This window comes from Fusarium venenatum, assembly GCF_020744135.1.
Source record: "Fusarium venenatum strain MPI-CAGE-CH-0201 chromosome Unknown EDB82scaffold_4, whole genome shotgun sequence".
Taxonomy (NCBI): Eukaryota; Fungi; Ascomycota; class Sordariomycetes; order Hypocreales; family Nectriaceae; genus Fusarium; species Fusarium venenatum.
This window is the reverse complement of record NW_027072132.1, coordinates 7071014-7084581: the sequence shown is the minus strand read 5'-3', so window position 1 is coordinate 7084581 and position 13568 is coordinate 7071014. Positions and strand designations below refer to the sequence as shown.

The window sequence follows — 13568 nt, the reverse complement described above, 5'->3', positions numbered from 1 at the left end:
ATTCGGGAATAAACCCTTTAAGTGTTGGTGTTAACATCAAAGTCGAGATTTTTCTCAAGACCTGAGATGCTGGACTATGTCGGACTTGCTAACTATGTTGTTGTCGGGTAAGCGATATAAACTGAGCGTTTCACTTGAAAGGGCAAATGAAGCAAGTATAGAACAGAAACTTAATAAGCGTATTTGTTAATAGGCAAATACACAATCCAATAGTTTATCTAGACATCCATGAATACTTTATGATAGATACATTCGAGCCAGTAGCAAATGCTGAGGCTGGGTAGCTGAGAATACCCCTGTCGGTGACTGCATACTCGTAGCGAAGCATTGGTTCAGGGCATCGGTCAGTGCAGGGATTAATTGAGGCCATCTTGTCAGCAACCATAATCCCCTCAATGCATTTCCTCCACTTCCTTCAACAATATGAGCTTTGTTCAATCTGTCTAATCTAATAGTAATTGCTGCTCTGGTACCAGCAGTATGGTTCGAAACGATCCTCGGTATCCCTTCCAACGTCGAAATATTGTCGATAGAGTCTCGTCTTCATATGCAATCAAATCGCGGCTTATCGGCGCCGTTCATGGATACATAAGTGCAAGAACGGAGCAGCCAGCCTCGCTATTAGTCTTGTCATTTAGATTTCTACCTTACAAGAGAAATGTTCGAATAAAATCAGTAAACATCACTGTCGAATTCGAAGGTGATGATGACGATCCCGCTGTCGCCGCAATCGCGCCAGATGATAAGGTCAATGTCGTGAGTCAGCCTCCAGCATGCCCTCCCTTCTATGTTTGAGTTCTTACTGTCTGAAGTTCGAGAATATCACTGAGGAAACAACAAGGAATGGAATAGGCATTAATACCGGAAATGCTGGAATAGGGCTTAATGCTGAATTGGGCTTGAATTGGGAGAGAACAATCGTAGCGCAGGGAAGCTCTGCTGTCGTTCTCCCTGGCTACAAATCTGTGAAAAGCAAATCTGTTGGTGAGCCCAATGTTGTGAACTGGAACATTGTGGAAGATCCCATCGTCAAAGCAGGCGTCCCGCCATATCTGCAAACAGCCATTCTGCTTGAGCGAAGCACCGACAAGATCTTCAAAGCCAACATCAATGTCAAGGCTGATCTTTCTGGGTTTTCATTTCGGAATCTACAAGATGGTATTTTGGAGAGTGAAGATGACCCTGTGATATTTGATCCTAGTGCATATCCTCTTATGCCCAGCGAGCTAAGAGACGTGGATATACATAGCCTTGGATCGATTGATCTCTCTCAGCTTTATCGAGTACGGAACGTTATCGACAACGAAGACATCACCAGACGTGGAACTATCCGACAGGCTGTCAGAGACATTTTCTCAAAGGACGAAACATTGGACGAAAAGGTGGACGAAAAGAGCGAATCATGGTTCATTGATCTCTGGGATAACAATACTGCTGTCGATGCACGGAATGTATTGCCTAAGAAACTGGATCGAGATCACTTAGCGGAGTACTTTTCCTGGATATCGGAGACACCTGTAGGACATTGCTTCGTTTTGGTATCAGATGTTCAGCACTGATTTTGATAGAATACCGAGACCCCAGCACCAATCACACAAGCGGAACGAGAAGGACAACCCGCCCAGCGACAACAACGACACGCTCAATTCTGTAACTTGATGTATATACTCTACACTCGTGGTTTAGACCTTGGTACTAACATAACAATCTAGTGCAAGGCAATCAAGTGAGAATAAACTCACCAGTTTTAGCAAGTTGGAAAGCCTTCTCAACGAACCCTCTGTCGCATTACTTTCTGACTTCTTTGACCTCCCGGATGACTTTGAGATCTCTAGAAGGCACGACCGGGGAGGCTGCCAAGTATTTGACAATAAAGAAGGCGACAAAGACTTCAAGCGTGAGTCAGCTCTTCTAAGCGTCATATCTTGAGCTATCGCTAACTGATATCCAGTGTACATCATTCAGACACCATTCTACAGTACAGGTTTCTGGTCTTTACTTCTCTACTCCATGGCCGACAGCAGTGCAGTAGGGGAGTCTAGCAAGCTATCCGGTGTCATTCAAGCAGATGTAGGCGTTGATCTGAGAAACATCTTCCATGACGTCCGTAACCTAGTGGACAGGCATGGCCATCATCAGACACTATTGCCAGTGCAGCTATTCAAGTCACACTACGAAGCTACCCTGGCCGCGTTCAATTCTATTCAAACAGACGTGGCTATAGTTGACGACGAGCTTCTAAAGCAGTTTAAGGATGAAAGCAAGATGGATGATGCCAGCAAGCTGTACCGGCACTTAAGTATGACGTTGCACATGTGTAGTATGAACCTTGCTGAACTTGGTCGACGAAGAGAGTTTGAGGAAGAGTTTGGTAGCAAACTACAGAAGGATTTAGAGAGCGATAGCAAGCTCAAGGTCGTGGTGGAGATATACTCGAGAATGTCCAAGAGCAGGGACTCGGATATAGAGAGTCTACCTGGAAAGATTGAGAGTCAACGCAATGTCGTAGGTTTCATCATCAATGCTCTTGAGTCCAACGACTGATTCACATGAACAGCTATTCAACTTGATTACACAACACGACAGTAGTCTACAAGCTCGCCTGGCAAGAGAATCTCTCCGAGACTCCAAGGCGATGAAGACTCTCTCTATCCTGACAATTCTTTTCCTACCTGGAGCTTTCATTGCGACTGTCTTCTCTACTGAGATGTTCGACTTCAAATCCAAGGACCAGCAAGTAAGAATTTACTTTGCAATTACAATCCCTCTTACCGCCGTTTTAATGATCTGCTGGGTACTTTGGTTGAAGAACACACCTGAAAGGGATGATGTGGAATCTGTGCGCCCATATCGGCCATTCATACCTATGAACTGGACCAAGGGGGGCAAAGAAGACTGATAGGAAGGTAATACAAAACACTCTAAATGTAGATGCTATAAGCGGTCTACATAGACTATTATTGAAGTTATTTACTTTCAGTAAGAAGGGGAAATTTAGCGATGTAGACAACACAGCAGCATACTGACTTCATTCATTACTTGTGAACTGTTGAAGATCTAGGCCATTTTTATAACATCTAATAGAGTCCTTTATACAATCATATATCTTATCTCGAATAAGTTTCAGATGGTCACTGTGCTTGCAAGCACACTTTGTCGATTTGTCAAAATCGAAGATAGCTACCTCCAGTGCGCGAAGACTGAATCCAGAATATGGCGTGGTTGGTAACGGCTTCAGGCCTCGTAAAAAGAGATTCTTTTCAAGATAGCCCAGCTGAGTATAGTGACAATCTTTGTTACTTTATATAAATCACCCAATAAGGCTTCCAACTTCTGAATAAAGAGGCCGATTGTTTCGATTCTTTTTTCCTCAATAGCGTCTGATGTGCATTGTAAGTCTCATTCATATGGTTATTACATGGCTTCTTACTGACCAATAATTTGCCGCGGTATGGGCAACCCAAGCGTGTGGATAGGACCTCGACTCCTTTCAATAGCAACCTTAGTGAGAGCGCGGAATGCCTTATTGTCGGGAAAAACTCTGGCCACAGTGAGTCGCAATAATAGTTCCCTCGAGTAGTATTCAGGCTCTGGTAAACTCAGGTTTGAGGTCCATTTTTCCACCCAAATGTTAACTGCCTCATGGCAATCGTAGTAGTCTACTAGAGTGGCAATCTTTGCCAGTGTTTCGAGTGGTATTGTTCGAGGAACCCTCCGCGCGTTGTGATGTAATATATTCATCAGTATTAGGAAAACTTCAGCATCCCAGTCCCTTTCCAACAGGGTCCACTCGAAGCCAGGCTCACATTCTGTTGCTTTCCAAGCACCGTTCATTGCCTTTTTGAAGAAGGAAGATGTTATTTTGAGAATTGCAGAACAAAGTCTGAAATGTAGGTCCACTGGCTGCGTTTCAGTTTGATCACTGCCCTTATCGTCAATACCTTCAGTTGGTTGAATAGTGAGTTCACAAAGTTTCGATGTCTCGGATTGATGTTGAGGGACCGCGTTGGCCCATTCTTGGTCAATTTCACTGTTCCATGTGGCGAATGGTGCGTTAGGATTGCGGAGAATCAACAGCGTATCGCCATCCGGGTCAATCTCTTCCAGCGTAGGAGCAGACATCCTGTGCAGCAAGATTACTTAGAACGTGTTTTCTTGTAAAGAAGGTACTTTTGAAATGAACGTTGAAGGCAGAAAGATTATGACGCAACTGAAATATGTGTGGCTGGTTTGGAGTATTATTTGTCATAAAACAGAAAGTTACCATTGGCTATATTTATGGAAATCAAGTCACTGGGCCGGGTTCCCCTCAGCACATAATCCTGTGGTAGTAGGTAGAATGATAGTGGGCCGGCTTGTTGTTTGTTCAAAGATGTAAACACAATGCCTTGCAGACCCTTCCCTGTGATATTGTAACACATCGGGAAAGGTGCCACTGCGCCAATAGACTCAAAGGTCAACCAATTCAATCACAACTGATTAAATTGCCTTTCACTATAACCTTACAGATATGCCAAGATCCCATGAACAAGACAGGCGATCAAGCCCACTGATTGCGGCGTTTGGAGTCATATTTCGCATCGCAAGAGTTTTGTTGAACAAGTCTTCCAGATTTCTATGATTGATTGGGCGTGGAAAGCTGAGCGGCGATCCAGTGTCGAATATTACGACCTTTATCGGTCGATTATGTGAGATGCCAGTCACGACACTTTAGTCACGAAGCTAAATCGTACCACGTCGGAGTATTGTTTGCTGACCATTCAAGCATTGGAATGGGGGTCACATCGAGATCCGAACTAGGTTGCAATAAATTCCCGCATCACTCAGCAAATTGTTGTCAGGTGAAAGGATTGGAAGGATTGGAAACCTGGCGAGAGAACTGAATGCAGCGCTTAATATGTGTCATGTAAAGTAGAGGACGTACCCAGACAATAGGACTCGAGTTCAGAAAATATGACCAACAAGTACGTTAAGGCATATTACATATCTTCACAATCGGCTTGCGTAATAAGAGCCAACATGCTTTCTATTAGTGAAAATTGCCCCGGATTCCACATCAAACACGGGCGGACCTTATCAAGATTGAGTGTTGCATTCCATGCTGGGTAATCTCGGCTTGACAATAGACCCTTGCGCCCCAGAGCGGCCCGTCAGCTCTAGTCCAGGAACGATTGCTGGAATGGGCTGGAACACAGCCCCCAAGAGGTCCACAGTAAGACAGTGGCAATCGTATGACTTAAAAAGAGACAACTCACCTCAGCTGCGCAGGTATTTAAATCGAGACGATCCTCATCCCATCTTCCCTTCTGTCACCAAGCACAAACTCCAAAATGAAGCTCACTTCAGTATTCCAAACCCTTGCGCTTCTCGCGGTTTCCGTTGACGCCCGCGCCGCAACCACCCTCAAGCGCAAAGCCCTCTGGAAACCAGCAGTCGGCGCCAAATGGGAAATCATCCTCTCGGAAGTCTTCAAGATCCCCAGTGGAGGTGCTAGCAAGCTTGACCCTAGCGTTACCATCTACGACCTTGACCTCTACGAAAACAGCAAGGACACATTCGCCGCTCTGCAAAAGGCTGGAAAGAATGTCATTTGCTACTTCAGCGCTGGATCATGGGAGAACTGGCGCGATGACAAGGATGAGTTTCCCGCTAAAGACCTCGGAAAGACCATGGATGGATGGCCCGATGAGAAATGGGTGAACATCAAAAGCACTGCCGTCCGGGCTATTATGGCCAAGAGGATCAAGGTCGCGGCGGACAAGGGCTGTGATGCTATTGATCCTGATAACATGGACGGTTATGTAAGTCACAGACAACGAAGGCTCACCCAATCTCAATACTAATATCGGATATAGCAAAACGACAACGGTCTTGGTCTCACAGAAGCTGACACAATCTCATACGTCAAGTTCTTGTCCGCTGAGGCGGCAAAGTACAACATGGCCATGGGCATGAAGAATGGCGGAGACGTCACCGAGGACGTCCTCCCATACGTCGCCTTCAGCATCAATGAGCAATGCATTCAGTACAAGGAGTGTGGCCTGTATGCCCCATACATCGACGCCGACAAGCCCGTCTTCAACATTGAGTACCCCAAGGGCGCACCGACCGTCAAGGCTAGTGACAAGACGAAGATTTGTTCGACAACCGGTGCTGCTGCAGACTCTGATGGGTTCAGCAAGATCATTAAGAAGTTGAACTTGGATAAGTGGACAATGTACTGTTAAGGTCTAGATAGATGATCTGTTCACAGGAGGACATCTCGTGATGTAGCCTTGGACTTTGAAGGGATATTTATTTTTCCATAAAATCATGATAAAACTATTTACATGCAACGCATCGCTCAAACGTGATTCAGCATCAACTATGTAATTCAGAAAATGATAATTTAGTTGGTGCCAGTGCAACCAACAAAGTTGTTGCCGCTAGCTCCGGTATGTGTGATAGCACCAGCGTACTGACAGCTGGTGTTGATGACGACGCGGTCAGCACCAGGGGAGCCTAAGAAATATTGTAAGCAACAATACAAAACATACAAGACGACACAACATACCTCCAGTGTAGACACCACTGGTCCTGATGGGGAACTCCTGGTAGGGGCCGTTCACGATAAAGTTGAAACCCTCTCTGTTGTTGTAAGTGTGAGGGTAAGTCGAACTACCAGCAGTATCATCATTCTGGTAGTATTGGCAGGCGGCGTTGGCAGCAGCTCGGACCTGAGCGGCAGTGTAGCTGGTGCTTCCACATCGAGTAGCAGATTGACGGCTCTCGATGGGGCTGGCAACAGCCAAGCTCACAAGAGCGGCAAGAGAGGCGACGGACTGAGGTTGATCAAGGTTAGTTACTTGGTCCAAGAGATTGACTCATGCCAAGAGTTGTCCATACCTGGAAGAAGAGCATCTTGTGAAACGGCCTGTTGAATAACGAGTAACTAACGAAGGAATGAGAGCAGCTTGCTAGGACAAGTAATCACTTTGCCACCGTTTTCCATCCTCTTTATATATCCCAATCCTCATAGTGTATCTATCTATCTATCAGACCATCTCAACCTCGGAGATTCAAAACACATACATTATCAGCAACAAAAGGCAGGTGATGCATCCCAACAGTCTCATTGGCTATGTAATCTATTAAGTTCGAGATACTATCACCACCTGCTTAATGCGGATGTAGGTCCGGTATATAGTCAAATGAGTCGTGGCCAGTCGGACTAAAATACCGCACCAAAAGCGGGTCGTGATCGGCATTTGGCTGTTTCGATGAGTCCCATGTGTGTGATATACTAGCAGTGATTCGCAACCATTGGATCTAGGAACGACAAATCGGAAGTCTTATGCCGCCCGAGTACGGACTTTTGTCTTACACCTCCGCATTGAAGCGCATCTCTTTCACGCTCCTTCATTTCTTGACCTGCATTCACTTTGTTCCATTGCATATTACAACATGGCCGACAAGATCAAAGACCTTCTTGCAGACGACAGCGTATCTGCGCAAGATGCTGCGCGGAAAATTACAAGCTCTTGTATAACCGCAATTGAGAAGAACGAAGATGCGTCCAAAATTGAGGATGAGCTGTATGCCCTCTGGCCGGGCATCCTCACCGCCGCCGAGCAAACCCCTCATGATCGACAAGATAAGCTAGTGCAAATTATGCAGGCGATAAAGGAACTTGCACCCTCCGGAGACAAGGCCAAAAAGATTGTTGTTTGGGGGAATGAGACACGCTGGGATGCGCTTCCCCTGTTCGGCTCTACAGCACGAGATGAACTTGACCGTGGTATGTTTTGAGCTACCCTTCGGAGGCAACAAACACTAACTAAAATCCCAATAGCGCAAGAAGAGTCTGAAGACTCCTGTGTAAACATCAACGCATTCTTCGCCCGTATCACGGCTGCTGGAATTGATGACTTTACTCTCTACGCCATCTGGATCTTGCGCGATGCCATTGAGGACCCCGCCGTGAATGAGATCGCACAAAAGACTTCACCCAGGCTATTGAAAGCTGCCTCAGTTTGGTTCATTTACGCTGGTGATTCATTGGCAAAGGCGACCAAAGAAGGAAAGCAATTTGATGGCAAGATGGCCAAGCCTGGGGCCAGTCTGGAGGATGGAGCTGAATGGAGAGGCTTTTGCGACGACAGGTGGAAGGCTTGGCAAGAGAGAATGTCAGCACTGAAGACCGCGGAACTCCCCGAAGATACGAAGACATTGATAGAGAAAGCGGCCCAAGGTTTGAACAAGGCATGAGCATTAGATGCATGGTATTATAGTTGCAAATTATCTATCGTAAACTACCCAATGACTGTAGTCTCATATCCACTTCCAAGTTTCTTTATCTATCTCTCGCACTTTCATATGCCTCCATAACCGTCTGTTGATACCAATTTCGCTTGCCCTTATCAGCCTTCTGAATAATATCAACTCCTTCAATCCTCCTTGCCTCTACAATACTCTTGCCTGTATCCGTCTTCACAAGTGCCCTTGCACTCTGGTAAATGCCTTGACCCGGCATAGTAACAAGTCCCACAGCGCCAGAAGTCACTTTGGTAGTCATGTTCAACAACCCGATACCAAAGCCCTTTGCTGCTCCAGCGGCGCCATTCTTCTTGCCTCCTCTGATAGGCTCCATCACTACGCCTCCGATACCCTCAACAATGCCGTGTGCAAAGTTCTTACCAGCGGCAATACCACCAGACTTCCAGTCGGTCACGGCGCCTGGGTCGTAAGCTTGACTGCCGTAGAGTTTCGGAGCGTTCCGCATTCCTTCGGAAACCGCGTAAGGGAGATCAAGTAGCATGCCCTTTGAGTAGTGCTTGAAGAAGCCACCAACGCCGGAAGCGGAGCCTTTCAGTGCGGCGACAGTGCCATGTTGTTGATGCAGGTCACTGGTGCTGCGGCTCTTACTCAGCCGAGGAGGAACAGTCAAACCCGCCGATCTTCCAAACACATCCTCGTCATTCTTGCTGCCTGTGGAGGATTGGCTGTTGAGATTACGCTCATTCAAATCTTGACTGCTTGAAGATCTCTTCGCCTCTTCTGAGTTCACAGGGCGGAATGCCTGGATTGGCTTGACGACGATATCGGAAGCCGAAGTTACCATTCCCATACTAGTAGTAGCAAGGGATGCGAGAGTCGCAGTCAGAGGGTCCCAGCGTCGATTCTCGATATGGATAGGATGGGACTGGTGACTATAGCCTGTTAGCAGAAGTTCTGAAAGTGAGTGTCGTGGGACAATAAACATACACCTTGAGGTTCTTCCATGATATCTTGTTGTTGTCCACAAGAATCTCAGCAGCAATCTTGGATAATTTGAGAGTTTTCCCGTTCTTCTTGAAAGTCCATGATGCCGCCTGGTTCGGTATCATATCGCAGCGCATGTTGTTAAGAGGCAAGTTGGCGTGAAAAGAAGCCACAGCACGTCTGACACCTGCCTCGCGAGACATTTTATCGGCGATTTTGCGAGCTGAAGCAGATGCTTCCGGAGTCAGACAGTAACGTATAGCATCTGCGAGGTTGTCTTTGTTCAGACTCTTGAAAGGAATAGGAGCTGGGCCAGCACCACCAGCATTGACCATGTTTCCCCAAAACGGTTGACTGGACGGCAGATATTAGTACTAGGAACGAAATACCGTGAGTACCACTGAGACTTACTCTCCGAAGAAGGGAACGATAGCAGTCGGTTTGGCGTTGAGTAATCCACAAGCTGTCGTTCCTGCACCACCGTGATGGACGACTGCTGTGACTTGCTGGAACAGCCATTCGTGGGGGCAGTCGCCAAGAAAGAATATGTTGTCGTCGCTAGGAGAGTCTCCGCCTAGTTTGCTCCATCCTCGCGAAACGATAGCCCGAGTGCCCGTTGCACGTACCGCTTCACGGATTGTTGCTGTCAGCTGTTCAGGGTTGTCGATCACGATGCTGCCGAAACCGATGTACACTGGGGTTGGTCCACTGGAAAGAAATTTCTCGAGGTCGACATCGGGGTTGTAAGATGGCATATCGCGGAAGAAGAAACCGCAAACATCTGGTATAGTCAATCAGTACAGATCGAAGATCGAATATAGTGTAAATAAATCTTACCAATATTGTCGGCCCAGTCTGCTGGTTTGGGAACTAATGCTGGCGACCAACAATACGTAACAGGCACTCCGAGTGTCTCGGCAAGACACGGTCCCTCACTGAACGGAATTGGCTCGAGGTCCAATGTGTGTCTCCATGCGTTGATGACATCACCGAGTCTATTGTATAGTTAGCATTTGTAAAATATGTGAAAGCCGTTTAGTAGTCAACTCACCCTTGCCATGTCATCCATTCCACCAGAGTATAAGAAACGTAGTTCGCAGCGCTTGCCGACATTTCACTACCGTTGGCCTGGAGGTTTGCAAGAGGATGGCAAAACTCTCGCGTACTAGTCCAGGGCATGGTGAACATGAGATGTACAGGGATAGCCAGGGCTTGCGCACAATGAATATGTGCAAAACTGGGCGGATTGGCGATGATTGCATCTGCAACGAATGGCTGTCCGGTCAACTCGTCTGGCCTAATGCACGAATCCCAGCACTTGTGAAGCATCTCGTTCACCATTTTTCGCTTTTTCTGAATCTCGCCGCCTCGCAGAGTCTTCATGCTAGGAAGTAGACCTGGGTTCTTGACCATGTACGCCATTAGCTCAGCAGGGTCGCCGCCGATGGAGTAGAATTCGAGACCTGCATCGCGAACAAACTTGTCGAAGTGGCCGTGGGTTGCAAGGCGAACTCGATGGCCATGGCGCTGTAATTCTGTGCCGAGGGCGACAAACGGCTGAACGTCGCCTCGACTGCCGACAACTTGGATAACGATATTGAGAGAAATGCTGGATTGGCCTATTTCCGAGTACTCTGGGGGAGGTGGAAGGCTTGACTGTTGCTCTGATGATATCTTCGGTTTCTCAATCGGAGCTAGACGCGATAAGCGTCGAACTATACGCGAACTGAGGTCAATATCAATACGGCCGTCATCTATTATCGCGTCAGTCATGAGGGGATCTCGTTACACGGGTGAGCCGTGCTAATCAATACCTCGTCCAGTTGTCGTTGCTTCCAGCTCTGCTACCACCTCGTTCTGTGGAGTAACAATCGCTGGCGCACTTCCTTCCATCTCATGATACTGTGTCTCATAACCAGAGTTAAAATTCTGTGGTGCTGACATGATTATCTTGTGTGTTTCAAAACGTTCAGTATATGAATATCGAAACGGAAATATTGTTGATGAAGGGCAGTTCAATTTTTAAATAAATATACTAATGATTCGCCACATAAATTCAGCTAACCAGCAGGTCCGAACGGTAAGGCGAGTGGATTGTACTACCATCGGTAGTTTCCGTATACGCGTATACGTCGACGCTTGTACCAACTTAGTTCGCTCTCTATTTTTAAGACACAGCAACTAAACGAGGTTCCACCAAACAGCCCAAAACAAATGTCAAACACCTGAGTCCGATCGCATTTCTAACTCTATGTCTATAATTCTAACTCATTGAGGCTCATCTACACTCTGGTGGTAGTGTACCTGTTCTTGGCCTCATCCTGACCACGGGGAACACCGTAGGCCTTGAAATACTTGTGGTTCTTCCAGGCGATAACAGCAGCCCAGAAGTGGATAGCACTGTAGAAAGAGTCAGCGATGGTTACATATGACCAGCAAACAACACTTACGAGTTCACCAAGGCCAACAGTCCGGTGACAATGCCGATAGCGCAGTTGACGCCAGAACAAATCGTGTTGACACTTTTGAATGAGAAGCCCATAACAGCCGCCCAGAAAAATACATCAAGGGTGTTGAGTACAGCATAGGCCTTGAGACTCCCAAAGCGCTTGAATCTATTCATTTTCATAGTCATGATCTCGTAGGTAAGGAATAATCCTGACTTGAGACTCTAAAGGTGTGTAAGTAAGTGACAGATCGGATTGTGGAGATTGGAAGGGACAGCTTACCATTGTTATGGCAACAATGTCCATTCTATTGAAAGGGATATGCGAAGGTGTTGTGACGATCTTGACGATGCCGAAGATGAAGATGAGAATCGTAAACGCCACTTGAAGAATTAAAACCTTGTTCTTCCATGTTGGCTCAAAGAAACGACTGTCGAAGAAACCCATGATTAAGGTGGACAGGTGCAGCGATTCGATTCGGTATAAGTCGTAGCAGAGGTCGATATAACAGAGACGCGATGTGATCAATTGGATATGTTTGATGATCTGGGAATTGGAGAAATGGTCGAAAAGGTCGATAGAGAAGAATATTATGAAGAACCAATATGTATTAACAAAAATGGTAAACGTGGAATTAAATAGTAGTCTCTTATCGAAAGTGTCTAATTCTCCAGAGATGTTTACGCGTATCTATCAAGTGTATCTCCATTGAAAACATCAACAAAAACATCCCGTTGCATTACCCTGTGGCACAGTGGAATCTTAGGACGGAGCTTGCATCCGATCGTCGCTTGGCACGCAGGCCTTTCAGCATCGTCATCAGCAGTAAAACATTAAGGATAGTAGTATGAGATCTAGTGTCCCTTAAAACTTCAAATATGCTTACATTTTAAGATTCGCTAGTCAGTGCGATACGCGGAAGTGTGATTGTTACTTTACGCGTATTGCATCTGATTTTTTCTAGGTCTAGCGTGGTGTGTACGAGTAATGGTGGTGGCTCAGTAGGCACAGCCCACGTCTTCAAACACAAGGACACGGACACGGTAAGCTCCGATGGTGGGTACATCCTGTGTCGCAGAAGACGCTATGCCTAAATGAGGTACCTTCACGTCGCGAGAGCATAACTCACTGTTGAATGCGCAGGGCTGTAACTTGAATCTGGGGTAGAGAGTTGAGTAACACGAGTCTATAACGCGTAAGATGTAGAAGAACATCAAATTTATTAACCTTGCTAATGCTCAGTCTGGTTACAGAGGATCCGTAGCGAATAGGCATTGAAGATCACCCAGGTCGTACTCGGTAACAATGAGAGGGATGATTGGGGCGCGTCTCGAGCCAAAGGGGATTATGTAAGTACTGTGTACACCTGCAAGGTCACGTGATCTCTATCATATATCATTACGGTGTGGTACCGAAACCTTTGACACGGTACATGTTCAATGTTCTATCGACAAATGTCATTTCTCTTTATGTTTCACCATAGTCCTATCGAATTATACCTTAAGAACAGTTTCATAAGTCCATGTTTATGCGGTAAATTATCCTAACTATCTTACACCTTTATTTTATTTATTGTTTTCTGAGTTTATGAGTTTGCTTTTCAGATCGGCTTTATCACATGGGGTAAGCTAGCGCCTTTGGCTCTTGTTCTAGACTCTGATCTACCCTGCCTGGCTGCACTAGCCTAGCCTCATGCGACTTGCGGTTTAGCGCTGAATTCCACTGAAAGCTGATTCAAACTATCGATCAATTTCAAGTTTGTGGAGATTGACGTCGTGTCTCCTCCAATCAAACCTGTGATAACTTAACATTTAGAAGAAGCTGGGAAGTTTTCGGTAAGATCTTCAGAACTATTGTTTTCTGTCGAGAAGAAAGGCGTGT

The 13568-nt window shown here is 46.2% G+C and overlaps 7 protein-coding genes across 7 annotated transcripts; 3 read left to right on the top strand and 4 right to left on the bottom strand.

Moving 5' to 3' along the window:
* Positions 1–388: 388 nt before the first annotated feature.
* On the top strand, positions 389–3042 carry EDB82DRAFT_518110 (uncharacterized protein). The gene is made up of 6 exons (XM_065609031.1): positions 389–756; positions 813–1517; positions 1569–1660; positions 1713–1897; positions 1952–2505; positions 2558–3042. The coding sequence occupies exons 1-6, from the start codon at positions 481–483 to the stop codon at positions 2897–2899; spliced, it is 2154 nt and encodes a 717-aa protein (XP_065463594.1). The 5' UTR covers positions 389–480; the 3' UTR covers positions 2900–3042.
* On the bottom strand, positions 3029–4232 carry EDB82DRAFT_569801 (uncharacterized protein; the record flags this gene model as incomplete). The annotated part of the gene is made up of 3 exons (XM_025725653.2): positions 3435–4232; positions 3332–3380; positions 3029–3299 (listed from the first exon to the last, which is right to left on the bottom strand). Exons 1-3 carry the CDS (start codon positions 4120–4122, stop codon positions 3029–3031), a joined length of 1008 nt encoding a protein of 335 aa, XP_025594231.2. The 5' UTR covers positions 4123–4232.
* A 993-nt stretch (positions 4233–5225) lies between these two features.
* Positions 5226–6336, top strand: EDB82DRAFT_518107 (glycoside hydrolase superfamily). Its single transcript, XM_025725652.2, has 2 exons — positions 5226–5801; positions 5856–6336. Exons 1-2 carry the CDS (start codon positions 5331–5333, stop codon positions 6225–6227), a joined length of 843 nt encoding a protein of 280 aa, XP_025594230.1. The 5' UTR covers positions 5226–5330; the 3' UTR covers positions 6228–6336.
* On the bottom strand, positions 6337–7109 carry EDB82DRAFT_518106 (Ribonuclease/ribotoxin). The gene is made up of 3 exons (XM_025725651.2): positions 6886–7109; positions 6554–6821; positions 6337–6501 (listed from the first exon to the last, which is right to left on the bottom strand). Exons 1-3 carry the CDS (start codon positions 6898–6900, stop codon positions 6389–6391), a joined length of 396 nt encoding a protein of 131 aa, XP_025594229.1. The 5' UTR covers positions 6901–7109; the 3' UTR covers positions 6337–6388.
* A 202-nt stretch (positions 7110–7311) lies between these two features.
* EDB82DRAFT_518105 (uncharacterized protein) lies at positions 7312–8321 on the top strand. Its single transcript, XM_025725650.2, has 2 exons — positions 7312–7777; positions 7832–8321. The coding sequence occupies exons 1-2, from the start codon at positions 7444–7446 to the stop codon at positions 8245–8247; spliced, it is 750 nt and encodes a 249-aa protein (XP_025594228.1). The 5' UTR covers positions 7312–7443; the 3' UTR covers positions 8248–8321.
* Position 8322: 1 nt separating this feature from the next.
* Positions 8323–11236, bottom strand: EDB82DRAFT_542197 (uncharacterized protein). Its single transcript, XM_025725649.2, has 6 exons — positions 11055–11236; positions 10292–10994; positions 10078–10235; positions 9652–10021; positions 9244–9594; positions 8323–9188 (listed from the first exon to the last, which is right to left on the bottom strand). The coding sequence occupies exons 1-6, from the start codon at positions 11182–11184 to the stop codon at positions 8333–8335; spliced, it is 2568 nt and encodes an 855-aa protein (XP_025594227.1). The 5' UTR covers positions 11185–11236; the 3' UTR covers positions 8323–8332.
* Positions 11237–11522: 286 nt separating this feature from the next.
* EDB82DRAFT_530870 (uncharacterized protein) lies at positions 11523–12134 on the bottom strand (the record flags this gene model as incomplete). Its single annotated transcript, XM_025725648.1, has 3 exons — positions 11523–11640; positions 11691–11911; positions 11970–12134. The coding sequence occupies 3 exons, from the start codon at positions 12132–12134 to the stop codon at positions 11523–11525; spliced, it is 504 nt and encodes a 167-aa protein (XP_025594226.1).
* Between the last annotated feature and the right edge of the window lie 1434 nt (positions 12135–13568).